Raw genomic sequence first — 14,555 nt, forward strand, 5'->3', positions numbered from 1 at the left:
ATGAAAAAAGGTCAATCTATGCAATTTCATAAATAAAATAGAGTTGCAATCATTATTTTTATAAAAACAAGCATAGTGAAAAGGACTGTTAAAAAATGGTACTGGATAAAGGAAAATAAATATTGATATATGTTTATTTATTATGTATGTTATGTAACATTTAAATATCCAAGGCAGCACTGTTTGTAGTGACAAACAACTACTGATCATCGAAGGGGTAAAGATATGACATGTTCTTACATAGGAAACCTATGCAGCTGCTGAAACAATGAAGTAAACCTACAGGAAGTGGTATGAAAAAAATTTCAAGATACATTATTATGTGGAGATAGCAAGTTACAGAGTCCCAAGCTGCAGGAGACTTATCTGTCACTGCATATTTTTTATACTGCTTATTTGTGTTCTCATTTGTTTATTTAATTATGTAAATGTACTCATTCAATTTTTATGTAAAAGTATACAGCACTTGATTTTAAGTAAGCATATCATTAATTCCTTCTTTTTGCATGCCCAATGTTGCCATATGAAAGAATATGATTTATTTTCTATATTGACATAGGCAAAGCATCTATCTAGAGTTGCCTTGATTATGTATCTTTCCTAGAGTTTCCATGAATTTTGAAAGGTAATTAGTACTACACGTCTTCAGACTTTCAGGAAACATTTATAAAATCTAACCAGGAACCATTGTAGAAAGACAAAGAATTTAGTAAATGTGATTTACAATCAGGTCTATGCTAATTTTTTCTTCCTCTCATTATCCATATTAAGAGTGTCATTATCATAACAACCTCATTTATTAAAAAGCCACAATTTCCACCCCTAATTTATCCCCAAAAGAATATACTGACTCCTGTTTCTGGCACTTAAATTTAATTTTCTTGAAATTTTTCCCCAAAGTCTGAATTTTTTAAGCTTCGCATGTCATAGATGGCAAGCACCTTAGTGTTTGAAAATATAACATTTTTCTCATCATATTTATAGAAAACAATTCTGAATCTGCAGGAGTTTGAGAGAACTGAAAATACTTGACACTATAATATTGCTAGGAGTTCAGCAATAGGATTTTATTTTTTTTTAGAAACATGGTTTCACATGAGCTCTATCCTCAGTTCTCCAAGCAATTGTTTAGTCTGCTAGCATCTACATGAACATATTGTTATTGTATTTCAAATATGGTATTTTCTCTCAATTTTTGAAGCACCACAAAAATTACATTTTTCATCACTCTGAATATTAGAATTTTTCAAGCCAATTGTTCTAGACCCCTTTGAGGATTATGGACCCCTTTGAGAATCGGATACACACTGTTGACCCTTCTTTCCAGAAAACATGAGGACAATCCCTTGAAGTTTATCCACATACCATCCAGTGGGTTACAGAAATTAAGTCACAAAGCTTATTTCAACCTTTACTGAACAATAAAGAGAAATGAAAAAATACAGCATATTTTTTAAATGATCAATATTATGCACATAGTAGTTAATTAAACATTATTAAATATGTTATCCTTTGAGTTTTCATAAAATCTTGTGAAGTTACAAGCATGTTTTTTATTATTCGCCCATTTGGAAGTTATTTAGACTATTCACATGGAAGCAACAACTCAGAACGCTAGTTCAATGATATAGTCAAAATCACACAAGGAATAAACATTAGAATCAAGACTCTAATCCAAGACTTCTATTTACAAATCATATTCTTTTTCCTTGCTTTACTCTTTCCTTTAGTTCATGGTTGAAAAACTTTTCTTGTAAAGGACCAGAAAGTGAATATTTTCAGCTCTGCAGGCCATGTGGCCTCTGCTATAACTATTCAACTCTGCCATTATAGCATGAAGACAGCCAAAGACACTGAAATAAAAGGGCGTGGCTGTGTTCTAATAATTACATACGTAACAGGTGGCAGGTTGGAGTTTTGCCCATGGACCATAGTTTTGCCTCTATATCAAAACTAAACTCATTTTTTAATTTATTTCCCTAAATGGCTTGAATGTTTTCATAATCATGATTTAGACCTTATTAAGTGATCATTACTAAAACATTTTAAACGCTAATGCAATCCCTAAATAATATCACCAATAACATCAAAAATCTCTGAAAAAAAGCTAAGATTATAATTTTACAAGTTCACTTTTATTTTTATTTGGAGATAGTTTCACTGATGAAACCACTCTCTCGGGAGGTAGTTCTAGAACACAGTCTCCTTCAATAACACAAGAGGAGACCATATTACATGTGAAAAGTAAAACATCCTGTCACAGTGATGGAGTTAAGGAGACACAGTTTGGAAAAGCAAATTAAAAAACGTTTTCTTCAATGATTTCGTTAGTTTGAAAATAATATACCCTTAAAGGAAGGTATTCAATTAGTATATTTGCTACTGGCCATTATTAGGGCGGTCACCAAAATATTTTGGCTCTTCTGAGCACACAGTAGGACTACATTTCCCAACCTGTGCTCTTGAAGTTGGTTTGGCCAATGTCATGTGAGTGAAAATAATGTGCGCACTTACAGGAAGCTTGATTAGCCAGTGTGATATTCCCAGGCTCTCCTCCCACAGGGAAGGGAAGGACAGGAGAGAGGGAGCCCTGTCAGAAGTCTCTGAGCTAGAACAATGGGCAGGGCCTTCCCGAGGGTCTACACTGGACACGCAGGGTGAACAAGCAATAAACTTCTATCTTGTCCAGCCACCAAGATGTGGGGATTGTTTGTTACAGAAACTAACTTAGCATACCCTAGCTAATATAGAGGCATCATTTTTATTCACATGGAAAACAGATTTATACAAATATTAATTTGTATTATGCTTGGTAAGCTAATAGTAACACCTCAAGATTATGTTATATATTTTGATTATCACATTTTGGATTACCTACAGAGCATTAAAATCGCCAATCAACTCATTTCATTAAAATCAATACAAATTAACAAGTTGAAGAATATAGTCAAATCTGACACTTCGCATTGTGAGATTAACTGATTTGAGCAAACCTTAATAAAATTATGTGAAGGCAAACATTACATGCACTATAGAGTTAAAATGCATGGATGACAGCTTTAAGGAAGAATGCATTTTCTTTTTTTACTAACATTAGTAATATAAATAAATGCACAAAAGATAATATTGGCTTATATTTTAATAATAAAATAATAAAAATTATCCTAATATTAAAACTAGCTTACTCTAAATTAGCATGCTGTCATTCAGTGCACAAACTCTTTTCACATACATAATCTTATTTAACCTTCACAAAAACTCTGATCTTGAGAAACATTAGCCCCATTTGAAAAATAAGAAAATTAAGGATAACAGAAGAACTGTTTAAACGTTGCTCAAGAATACAACCCTCGCTCGTAGCAAAGACAAAAATCTAAACTTAAATGTTCTGAAATGAAATCTGACATTCCTTCAACTGTATTACTCCTTTAAAAAAAAAATAGGGAGAAGTATTTTTATCCTAAGCTGTACAATGTAAGAAGTAAAACGAGGCTAAGTGTCTGCATGAATACGTATAGCGCATTATTTAGTTATAGTATAATTTATTAGGAGGTCATGTCTACATCTATTTTTTATGCATGAAATAAAGTTACAACATAGTTTCTGTTACGTGATCTATAGATACCACTGAAATCGCCCATTAAAACATGCATTCTTTGAACAGAAACTACTTAGGCAGATTACGAGTTATTTCATACTCCTTCTTTTTCCTTCTCTTGCTGCTGGCCTTTGGTAATTGCACTTTGTCAGCATTTTCAATAAAGAAAACCTAAGCTTAGAAAGGCGAGGTATAACACATCGACTAAACCGGCCCACGTGTTTGTTATTTTTCTTTTAAAAATAAAGTCGGAAGGGGAAGAAGTTTAAGATTAGTCATAATGTGCATTTTTTGATGACCTGTGACTTTCAATTGTTCATATTATCACTATTTCCCCCAACAGTATGTCAGACCCAAGAGTTGGCTGCATGGAATTCCTTTCCATTTAGAATTAGTCATATCTGCATTGTACTTTATGCACACACAAACCACAATGCTTCCACATGACCTTCATTTGGTACAGGTACCTCTTTTGTAAATGTCATGTCATAGATACAGTACCACATAAATATCAATGCCAATTTTCCAAGAGTAAGACTGCACACGTCTAAAAAAAAAAGAATTCAAAAGAAAATAGGATTGGGAAGAAAACAAATATGTAGCATAATCACTAGCTGAAAGTAGACAGGCCCGCACAAATGTTATCACATTCCTTCCTTATCAAATGAGATGCTTGAGACAGTTACAAAAAGTATTTTTCTGATAATCATCTCACCTAGTTTGAATCAGACTCAGGGCCATTCCTGCATATCTGGTGGTCAGTCAGGTACTCTATAAAATCTATAATCTATGACAAACAGTGCTGTATTTCAGGGGTTAGGAAGGGCAAAAAGACAAGAAAAAAATAGATTCTGTATTTATTTCGGGCATGAATTAATGACACTTCTTTCCTTCCAGGTTTTTGATAATTTCTTGATCACAACTTTGGACAGTGAACATTTTCCAGATGATTAAAAATATGTTACTGCAAACTTTTCAAAAGTACGCAGAAATATATTAAAGTGTATTTTATTTCAGAATACACACAATTCTTGACTTGAACACACCCAAGATATGAATGACGACTATGCTGATACCCAATGTCCAGCTCTCCTGCTCTCACTGGGAGTTCTAGTTTCTGTTAGATCTACATTATCTTGCTCTGTGTTCTCCTATTACACACAAACACACACACACACACACACACACACACACACACAAATGCTTTTTTACTCCTGGGAAGATTTTATCTCCAATGCTCCCCAAACCCCTTCCAACTAGTACAAGATTCTGATTATTAGGTGCTCTGAACTCTGTGATTGATGTCACATACATATGTAACGAGAAGATGACTAATCTATTTCATTGTTGCTTGGGAGTCTACCACACTATTTATGAAATAATTCAGCTTTATTGCCTATCAAATATAAACTTTCACTCTGCAAACTTAACTACCATCTATCAGACATTTTGTCTGAGAAATGCATTTTACATTAGGAAATAAATAAACCTTCGTGAAGATTTTGAATGGCAAGATCACAGGTTAATATCCTGAGATGGGTTTTATTGTCATTAATTGAAGTGGATGGGAAAAGACCCAAAATAATTTAATTGCAACTGCGGTATTTCAACGGCACAACACAAAAATTACATATTTTGGGAAAATAAGCATGCTCTTTAACATACTGGCATAAAGGAAAATTCAAGGAGATTACGTAGAGTCAGAACTGGAAGTCACCTTGCAAGAGTCATGACCTTTTAAGCTGCCTGAAAGAAACTTAACTTTCCTTCAAATGGGTTTCCAAAATCCAATATGCAGTCCTCTGAGAACAGCCAAGAGACGAGTGAAATGGCACAGAATTATGGGTGTGACTAAATTAACGAGATAACACCCAACCACCGAAGCTGCAATGACTTCACCCCCTGGGAAAATGCTGACCATCAAATTCTACACCACTGCTTCAAGCCTATTCATTTCCAAGTTCAGCTAGTGGCTCCATGAGATCACAACATTGAACAGAAAATACTCTTACAATTTTCCCTCTCTCTTTAAGTTACAGTTTTCTACCACATTCAAAAGAAAGCTCCTAGCCTCCCTGCTGAAGACACGCAGAAGGCTTTACAGCTTTCAGTATACCTTCGTCCTTTCCAAAATTGACCTCTTTTAAAACAAGATAAAAATCTGGAACCGTTTGTTAAAATTAAACTTGGTCCCGGTGGGTTTTGTTTGTTTGTTTTTTAATCAATTAATCATTATGCTACACAGATGAAATATGGGTTTGCAGTAAATCAGTGACCATCCTCATAAAAGCCTTAGCAATTCAATCTGTGTAAAAGCAAATAAAGAGTCCCAGCAGTTGGTTCAAAATACAGAAAAACTAAACATAGAAATTCCATCTCTATACTCAAATGATAGAAAACAAGGGTCCTTTGTAACTATGAGAACTGCTACCTAAGGAAACGCTTTCCGTGAGACTTAACATGATGCTTTGGGATCTTAAAGCGGCTGTAGACCATCGTGGTGCCTTTGTTATTTGCATCTGACACTCAGAGATGATGATGCCTGAGTGATAAGCTTAGGCAAATCTCAGCCCTGGCATTCCAATTTACTTCCTGCTGGGGAAAATTTTATTATACTTAATGCCTTCAGATAATAAAATCACCTTACATTTTATTCTACTCTTTAAATTGACCTTCCAGTAGAATACAGTTGTCCATTACATTGTTTTGTCAAGTCTTTCCTAGAGTATAAGTGATTTCTTCTTAGCTTTAAAATGACATAAAATTTAAAACACTAATCCCCCTATGGCACTATTCTCAGAGATAAGTATATCTCCATCAGTAAACTTTCTTTTCTGAATCACACACCTGTCCACTTTTCACCCCCTCACTGCTACCTCCTTAGTGCAAGTCCTCTCTCGTGTGAATGAATGGAATGATCTTCTCACTGGTCCTCCTGCTTTCTCCCTTTTTTCCTCCTAATGGTCGCCTGAGCTACATCACGCCTCTTTCTACTTAAATCTTTCAGTGGTTTCCCACTGAATTTAGAGCGTTACCCTGGACTTCTGGGTCTTACACGCTCTGGCTCTTGTCAATCTTGCTAATCTTGCTTCTTCCTCCAGGCTCTGCCACGTGGACCCATCTTATTCCTCGAATATGCCAAACTCGGTCCCTCTCGGGATCTTTGCCATTGCTCTGCCCTCTGCCTGAATTTGTCTTTGCACTCTCCTTTACCTAGCTGCTTTCTTTTCATCATTCAGTGTCAGTTGAAATGTCACCTGCACAGAGGTCTTCAATCAGTCTCCCTTAGAAGACCTCCTACTTCCTACTCCACTATCTACTCTCTATCACTGCACATGAACTTCCTGTGGAGCATTTACTGCCATCGATAATGGCCTTGTTTTTTTTGTTAATGTGCTGACTGACGGTTGGTTCTTCAACCCGTGTGAGCTCCTCAACCCAATGTGAGCTGCCACCTGTATTTCTAGTCTGTCTGAAGTAAAGAATAAAGAAATAAAAATTGAAGAATAGAAGGAAACTGCTAAAATGATGCTTCCTAATATAACACAACATACAAAATCTTGGCCTTTTTTTTTTTTTTTTTTACTTCTTTCTCTTCCCAGGATCGACTAGCACTCTCTATGAATTGCAAATGTGCTGCTTAAATATACATTTCAATACTCAACATTTTGACTCCTCTCTCTTATTGTATTAATCACCCAGGCCTGTTGATTCTTGCATTTAATTATTTCAGCATTTTGTCTTATGCTCAACAGCAACTCTAATCATCCCAGTCAATGCTCTCATTCCCCTTCCTTGGGTCACCGAAATGGCCTCCTAATTGCCCTCTCAGCTATTAGCCTCCCCATTCCCTCTGCCTGACAGATGCATCTTCTAATGTCACTTTTAACCTGTCACTTCATTTTCAAAAAAAAAAAAAAAAAATCCATGTTCTGTCTTGTAGTTGGTCCAAAATTCACAAAAATCAAATTGTATTCAATTGTAATTTTTTGCATCTGAATCAGTCAATAATATTTTCCACTACTCCTTTAAACAATTTACTTTTAAACAAAAGTAAGTAAATTAAGAAAAAAACACTTTTCTATCCTCAAAATAAATCAAGTTCATTCCTGTCTTTGTAGTTTTCCTTAACCATTTCACAGACTTGGAGGCTTTTTCCCCTCCATTGATTGAAACCAAAACATTTTCTCCAAAGCCTAGTTTACATTCAATTTCTCAAAGTAAGCCTTTCCTCCCAGTTCCAGCCCACACGTCCTTTCCCTTTCCTCAAGTTTTATAGCATTGTTCCATATAACATTTGATTATACAAGACTTATCTCTGTGATTCTTCAGTAATTTCATGTGTGTAAATTTTATCTCACAAATTGGATTGCAAGTAGGGACCATGTTCCTTACACACCCAGGAGTGGCAGAAGTACCACTGATCCAACACTGACTAACTAATTTACATGGTCCTGAGGGTGCATCCCTTCAACTACAATCAACAGTTCTAGGCAACTTGCAACATCAAACAGAACATACTATCTCTGACCCCTGATCTTTCCCACATGAACTCCAGATGCTTCAAAAATTGGAGCTGCACCTTTACTTACCTGGGAAACTCCTAATCCTCTTTCCACTCTCAACTAAGACAACACTTACTACAGAAAGGGAGGTATTCCTTGCCCCTCCCTTACCCACCCACCAATCTCAGTACTGATCTGAAGTGTCACTCCTATTCAGTCCCATTAAATGCTCTTAAATGTACTTGTCACACTCTATACTGAATGACCATTGGCCCATTGGCCCCCTGACTGGTCTGTATGCAACTTAGGCTCCAGTAATTTATCGTTTATTTTTATAGAAGCAGAGTGATGGTGTTTTATTATTTGTTGGAACAATAAATGAACAAACAAAAACGTTAGTCATGAAATCTGTTGAAAGAGCTAAGAATTTAGTATAATAGGCATCCATTGAGTGTTATGTAATTTCCAATAAGCCACAGTTCATACCATTCAGAATGCATCTTTGTTTTTAATTCCAAAAACAGAGAGTAAGCACCCACTCTGTGTCAGGCATTGGGAATACAGAAAGATGCAAACACATAAAAATCTCTTAACCTCATAGAACTTGCATCTTACTAGGTAACAGAGGCAATGGAGTATGGTTTTCGCTCTGATTGTGTTGGAAACCACAGAAGAGTTCTGAGCAGAAGGTTTCTTTCTGCAAGGACGCTGACATTGAGATGATACTGGCTTGGACCAACATGGTGGGAGTTTGAATGGTGAGTAAATTATGAATCTCCTTTAAAGGCAGAGTCAACAGAATTGACTGATGGACTGAATGAGAGGTAGGAGAGAAAGGGAATAGTCCAGAATGGATTTTAGTCTGTGCAACTAGGGGATGGAATTTGTGAAGGGTTTGCAAGGTTATGATTTTGGAAAGAGTGTATAGACATATGAAGAGATTCTCTAAAATTAGGCCTTAAATTTTAATATTCCATTTTGTATAATTGAACTTCCCTTGGGCATATTTCCAATGAATAGTAAGGGGTCCTTTGGCTTATTGGGCAAATTGATAACATTCAATAGAAAACTCCTGGACAACTGCAGCCAATGCAGCTCCATAAAGCAATGCCTGTCCCAGGCACCTTATAACAGCCACCGCAATTTATTCTCCAGAAGTGTCTCAAGTTCTATTTTTACATGATTAATACAATGCAGCTAGTGCTAGAGGTTACAATTTCTGTGATTGCTGAGCACCACTTCAAAGTTCACACAATGATTATCATTAGTAGTATTAATAATTCTACTTTGAATTTTATTGAGTAATGATTTGGATGTCAAATGCACACTTATGAAAGAGGCCAAAAAGTTTACCCTGCCCGAAACCATAATCTAGTCCAAGGTCTGAGGAGGTGGCCTTGACGTAGGCGTGAAAGACAAAGGAATAAATTTGGATGACCTAGAATGACTTGATCCACCTAAGACTAAAGCCTGAGATAGAACAGTAGAAGATCTGGGCTGTCAGGCAGCTACCTAAACAACCTAAATAATCAGCTACTGTACTTAATGGCTGTAATTTGGGGTGAAGCTGGTAATAATGGTTTATTTTTTTCATGTGTTGAAGTATATGTCTGCAAAACTTACTGAATTTGGGATGCAAAAAATGAGACAGTTTATAAACACACGGTGCAACAGTAAGTCTGCATAATGACCAAGTCTCTTGTGGAATCATTTAGTGGCAGTCATGATGAGTTATAACTTGGCCTTTTGAGTTTTCCTTGGGCAGAAACAAACCATTTTCACTCAGTCTGTTAGCTGTTTTTCCTCCCAGACTCTAAGTAGTTTACACAATAAACAGTCATTTCCATAGTAGAAATGACCAAGACGTCTAAGCTTTAGCGTTAGCCTATTATTATGGTTAGAAATTAAGGTTGCCATTCTTCCAGATTTTCACAGCCACACAACTTTTGACCTAGCTAATGGAAATGAAAGAGTAAACATAGTGACTTGACCTCTTAACAAAGGCAAAAATCAACATGCTAAGGTATTTATTTCACTGGCAAGTGATCTAGCATACGGAGGCATTACAGTGGATTCACTTAATGACAGGACACTACAAATTCTTCCCAAAGGAAAATTTTAAGCCAGAGGTACTCCATAAATTGTCCATGTTCTCTTATTTAGGACTTTGATATCAAGTACTGATTTGAAAAACCTTATACACTTCATAATTTGTCAGTGACATCAAAGAATAAAACTTTAAAAATCTTAATTCACACCCCAAAATCAGAGATCAACCCCTGAGAGGAAATCTCATCACAAGCATAGGTGGAAGGGAAGAACTTCCGTTTGCACAGATATTTTCTTCCACTTAAAATTCCTTTGTAACTGTGATGAGTCAATTTCCTTCCCTATCTTTAAAATGATGCTGCAAACCCACATCCTTCCATGAAGCAAGACAGTTGTGACCCTTCTCAGTCCCCACAGCATAGCTGTCACTGTGGGGTCTGTATTTACAAGAATGGGCACTAATGACTAACAGAAAAGAAATCATCTGCATGTATCCATTCTGCTGCCTAAATGGTCCTGAATATGTGGATGGTCAAGCCTGAAAAAGAGACAGCATTCCACCATGTGACTCTTGTTTTAATATTATAATAAACATGATGAAAAGGCAAAGCAGCAAGGGTTTAAACTTTATTTCTTTTTGTGGTACTCCTATTTCAGTGTTTATTTTGTATACATTTGTGCTGGAAACAAAATAATGTATAAAAAGAAAATCCCTGAGCTAATTATAATAGACACACATATAAGAACAGAAACACTCTGTTGAAATGTAGAGTTACAATTTACAAATTGAAAACGGTGATACCAAGCCATGGAAAAAAATCAATATTGTACTCAAATCCTTTCTTTTTATGCCAAAGAATCAAAGATGCAGGAAATTTTTAAATTCTTTGCCCCCCACCCCAAAATCAACATTTCAAGCCATTTCTCGATGTCCCTATCCATTAGTCAAATGACTCAACTGCACTGTTCTCGAGTTTCGTATGTATTTTAAATTTAACTCAGTATTCTGAAACAATAACTAACTCATTTCCATTGTTCCTTTGTTCCAACCTTTAAACCCTCTTTTCCAAATCAATTCACTAAAATCTAGTTTTCTACCTTAAGTAGACCATTTTGACCAACGGTTTAAAAAAACAAAAATCAAACAAACGAATTTTAGCTCACAAGCTATACCAAAATTTAAAAAGAAAATAAGTTGTCTCCTACCTATGGTTGTAATAACAGTGCCAGCAAAGAAGAAGGAACTTCCCAAGTCCCAGTGACTGATTTGATTGGAGGTGTTTCCTAACGGTATAATCCCTGCATTTATTGCTGCCACTATTTGCTGCAAGTTAAAAAAAAAAAAAAAAAAAAATTATCAGTACACATAAATCACACGAAGACGTCAAATAGCATATATTCCACCCCAGATGACTAATTAGAGAATCAACTGCTTTTTCATTTAAAGTATACAATATAGATTAAAACTTTATACTAAAAAATGTAACAAGTTAAATTATATTTGATAGCAAGTGAAGGGATCTGCTGATCTTAGTATATCAATATGCATTCATATCATTATCCATTCATATACTTAGTAATTAACAACTAAATATAGCAATTTTTTTTTTAGTAAACACCACAGAGTTAAAATATCAGATGGCAAACGACAACTTCAATGATATATAATAGCTTCACCAAAAACAGAGGTATTTCCAAAGTGCTAATCATTTCTAATGTTAAACGTGCAGCCAAGCTGGGCGGCGCATACGGTGGAAAGTACATATCAATAAGACCCAGCAAAGCAGGCTAAGATGAGAAGGAAAAGGCAACAGCAATTCACTACCAAACTTAAATCAGTCCATTTATGTCTATATTCTTAGACTCTTTACAGATGTTTACAAATTCTATGACCATGAGTGCCTCTAAAGACCCGTAGATGACAGTCAACAATATTCACAGAGAGAGAGTAGGGTCTAGCTGCTGCCTTGAGTAGGACTGAGAGAGAGACGACATTAAAATCCCTTCTTCAGTCATCAGATGTTGGAGAGGGCAGGGGGCGGTCCAGAAGCACAAAACATAGAAGAGAATATGTTAGGTGAAAATGTGCAGTGAAAAAAGGACATACAGATTGTAGCAAAAGATGTTTCTGCTGGAAATATAGTTTTAGAACTCTTCATCACTTAATGTCCAGATTTTAAAATTGGAAGGAACTTCATGTGATAGGCAAGGAAATTAAAGACCACGAGAGGTAAAGTTACTTGTTTAAGGTTATATAGTTGACTGGTGAGTGGCCAAAAACTACTCTGTGAAAATGGAGGCACCACCCAAGGAAGTTACTGTCAGATAGGAAAAGAGCAGGCAATCCAGGGCTGAAATGCAGTATAAAACCTCATGCATCTGATCTGTGCTAATCTACACATGAAAACTTCAACAGTTGTGTGTAAAGTTAATTGAATTGTAATGCTTTTATTTACTTTAACAGTGATATATGTTCATTATTTAAAAAAAAAAAAAAGGAAAACATAGAAAAGCATAAAGAGGATAATAAAATCATTTGCAATTCCAGAATCCAGAGATAATCACTATAAATGTATTAAGATATCTACCCCTGGCATTTTGTTATACTTTTTACATAGTTACTTTTATGAAATTTATAATATTAAATGCATTCTCTATTCTTACTTAGCATTCTCTGTATACAGTTTTTTCCTGTCATTACCATATTTACTTAATCACTGCCCAATATGTAGACATATATGCTATTCTAAAATGTCTTATTTTTTAAAAAGTGGGGCACTGAACAAATTTGTGTATAAATATTTTTTCATTTCTGAATATTTCCTCAGGAGAGACTGAGAGAAATAAATTTGCCACATTAAAGATTATGAATATTTTAAAGCGCTTGATTGATGTATAGGATCAAATAGTTACCCAAGAAGGTTACTACAATTTACAATTGCCTCCCAACAATTTATGAATGCATAGCAATACTATTGCCTCTAGTATTAATATTTTATCTTTACTGAATTGATAAAATTGTTTACATTTACATATCCTCTATTGTGAATTAAGCTGAATACTAATGTTTTTTATCATATAGTAAATGCACACAAATATACATATATGCACACATATGCAGAGCACATAATGAACTTAGTTTTGAGATAACTGATTCTCATTATCTGACTCTCTATTGCAACTTTAATATCATATAAGGCAGGTTTCCCTGATTAGGTATCTTTTAAAAATGTTTTTTTTTTGAAGTTACTAACCTATTATTCTTTCATAAACTTTAGAATCATTTAGTTAAATTTATCAAAATTTTTATTTCCACGGGTTTAACATATTTCCATTTCTGGATATATATGAAATCTATAAATTAATTAATAAGAATAAACACTACTGTAATAGTAAAACTTCCCATCAAAGGACATAGTATGAATCTCCATTTATTGAGTCCCGTTTAATATCCTAAAACAGAGTATTTTTATATAGTTCAGATAGGTCTGTAAGGTTATTCTTAGATATTTATTTTCAACTTTAAATTATAACTGCTATTGCTACTATATACACAAATATATATTGCCCATTCGCTGCAGCCCTTATTCTCAAATATTTTATTTCAAAACAACTTTACAATCTCAAAAATTATTGAAAATATCAAGGAGCTTTCGTATATGTGAGTTATAACTATTAAATTTATATATTTGAATTTCTATTTTTCAAAATGTTTTGATTAATTCATGTAAAAATAACAATAAGCCCATTATGTATTAACATAAGTTATCTAATATTATGAAAAATAATTATGTTTTCCAAGACAGACATATATTTAAATAGTGAGAAGAGAGGCACTGTTTTACAATTTTATAAATCTCTTAAATGTCTGGCTTTATAGAAAACAGTCAGATTTTAATATATGCTTCTGCAATCTACTGGGATAGCACATCACATAGCCTCTAGAAAACACCACTGTACACTCACAAGATAATGAGAGTGAGAAAGGCAAAAACATCTTAGTTTTACTAAGAAAATAGCTTTGACCTCATCAAACCTCTGAGAGGGTCTTGGGACCATATTTTAAGAACCACTTCTCTATACTTAGCTCATATTATTTCTTTTATTTTGTTTGATTTTGTTTTCTACCTGGAAGCCCAAAGCAAGCAAGCTTATAGTTTATAAATAATGACATTTTATCTCTGCATCTTTCAATAGCTACGTTTGATTATTTTTCATCTCTCATTACACTAGCCAGTATTTCCAAAACAATGTTAAATAAAAACAATAAGAGCAGACTTCTGTGTTTTCTGTCGCATAAAATCCTCAATGGCTTCAGTGTTTTATCATTAAACATACTGACTGTTGGCGAGAAAATGGATTATGAGAGAAAGAAAATAAAAAAGACAGATAAATAAAACTTA

The 14,555-nt window shown here is 34.6% G+C and overlaps 1 protein-coding gene across 6 annotated transcripts in view; it reads right to left on the reverse strand.

The window, feature by feature from the left end:
- KCNK2 (potassium two pore domain channel subfamily K member 2) overlaps positions 1 to 14,555 on the reverse strand; it is a 165,073-nt gene that overhangs the window by 70,041 nt on the left and 80,477 nt on the right. For all 6 annotated transcript variants that reach the window (XM_019738111.3, XM_088801641.1, XM_019738112.3 and 3 more), the window contains one exon: positions 11,359 to 11,476. In XM_019738111.3, coding sequence (XP_019593670.1) covers positions 11,359 to 11,476 — 118 coding nt within the window. The remainder of the gene's footprint in view (positions 1 to 11,358; positions 11,477 to 14,555) is intronic.

Source organism: Rhinolophus sinicus, chromosome 11 (genome assembly GCF_057876585.1).
Source record: "Rhinolophus sinicus isolate RSI-liver-muscle chromosome 11, RSI-T2T, whole genome shotgun sequence".
In the NCBI taxonomy this organism is placed as follows: Eukaryota; Metazoa; Chordata; class Mammalia; order Chiroptera; family Rhinolophidae; genus Rhinolophus; species Rhinolophus sinicus.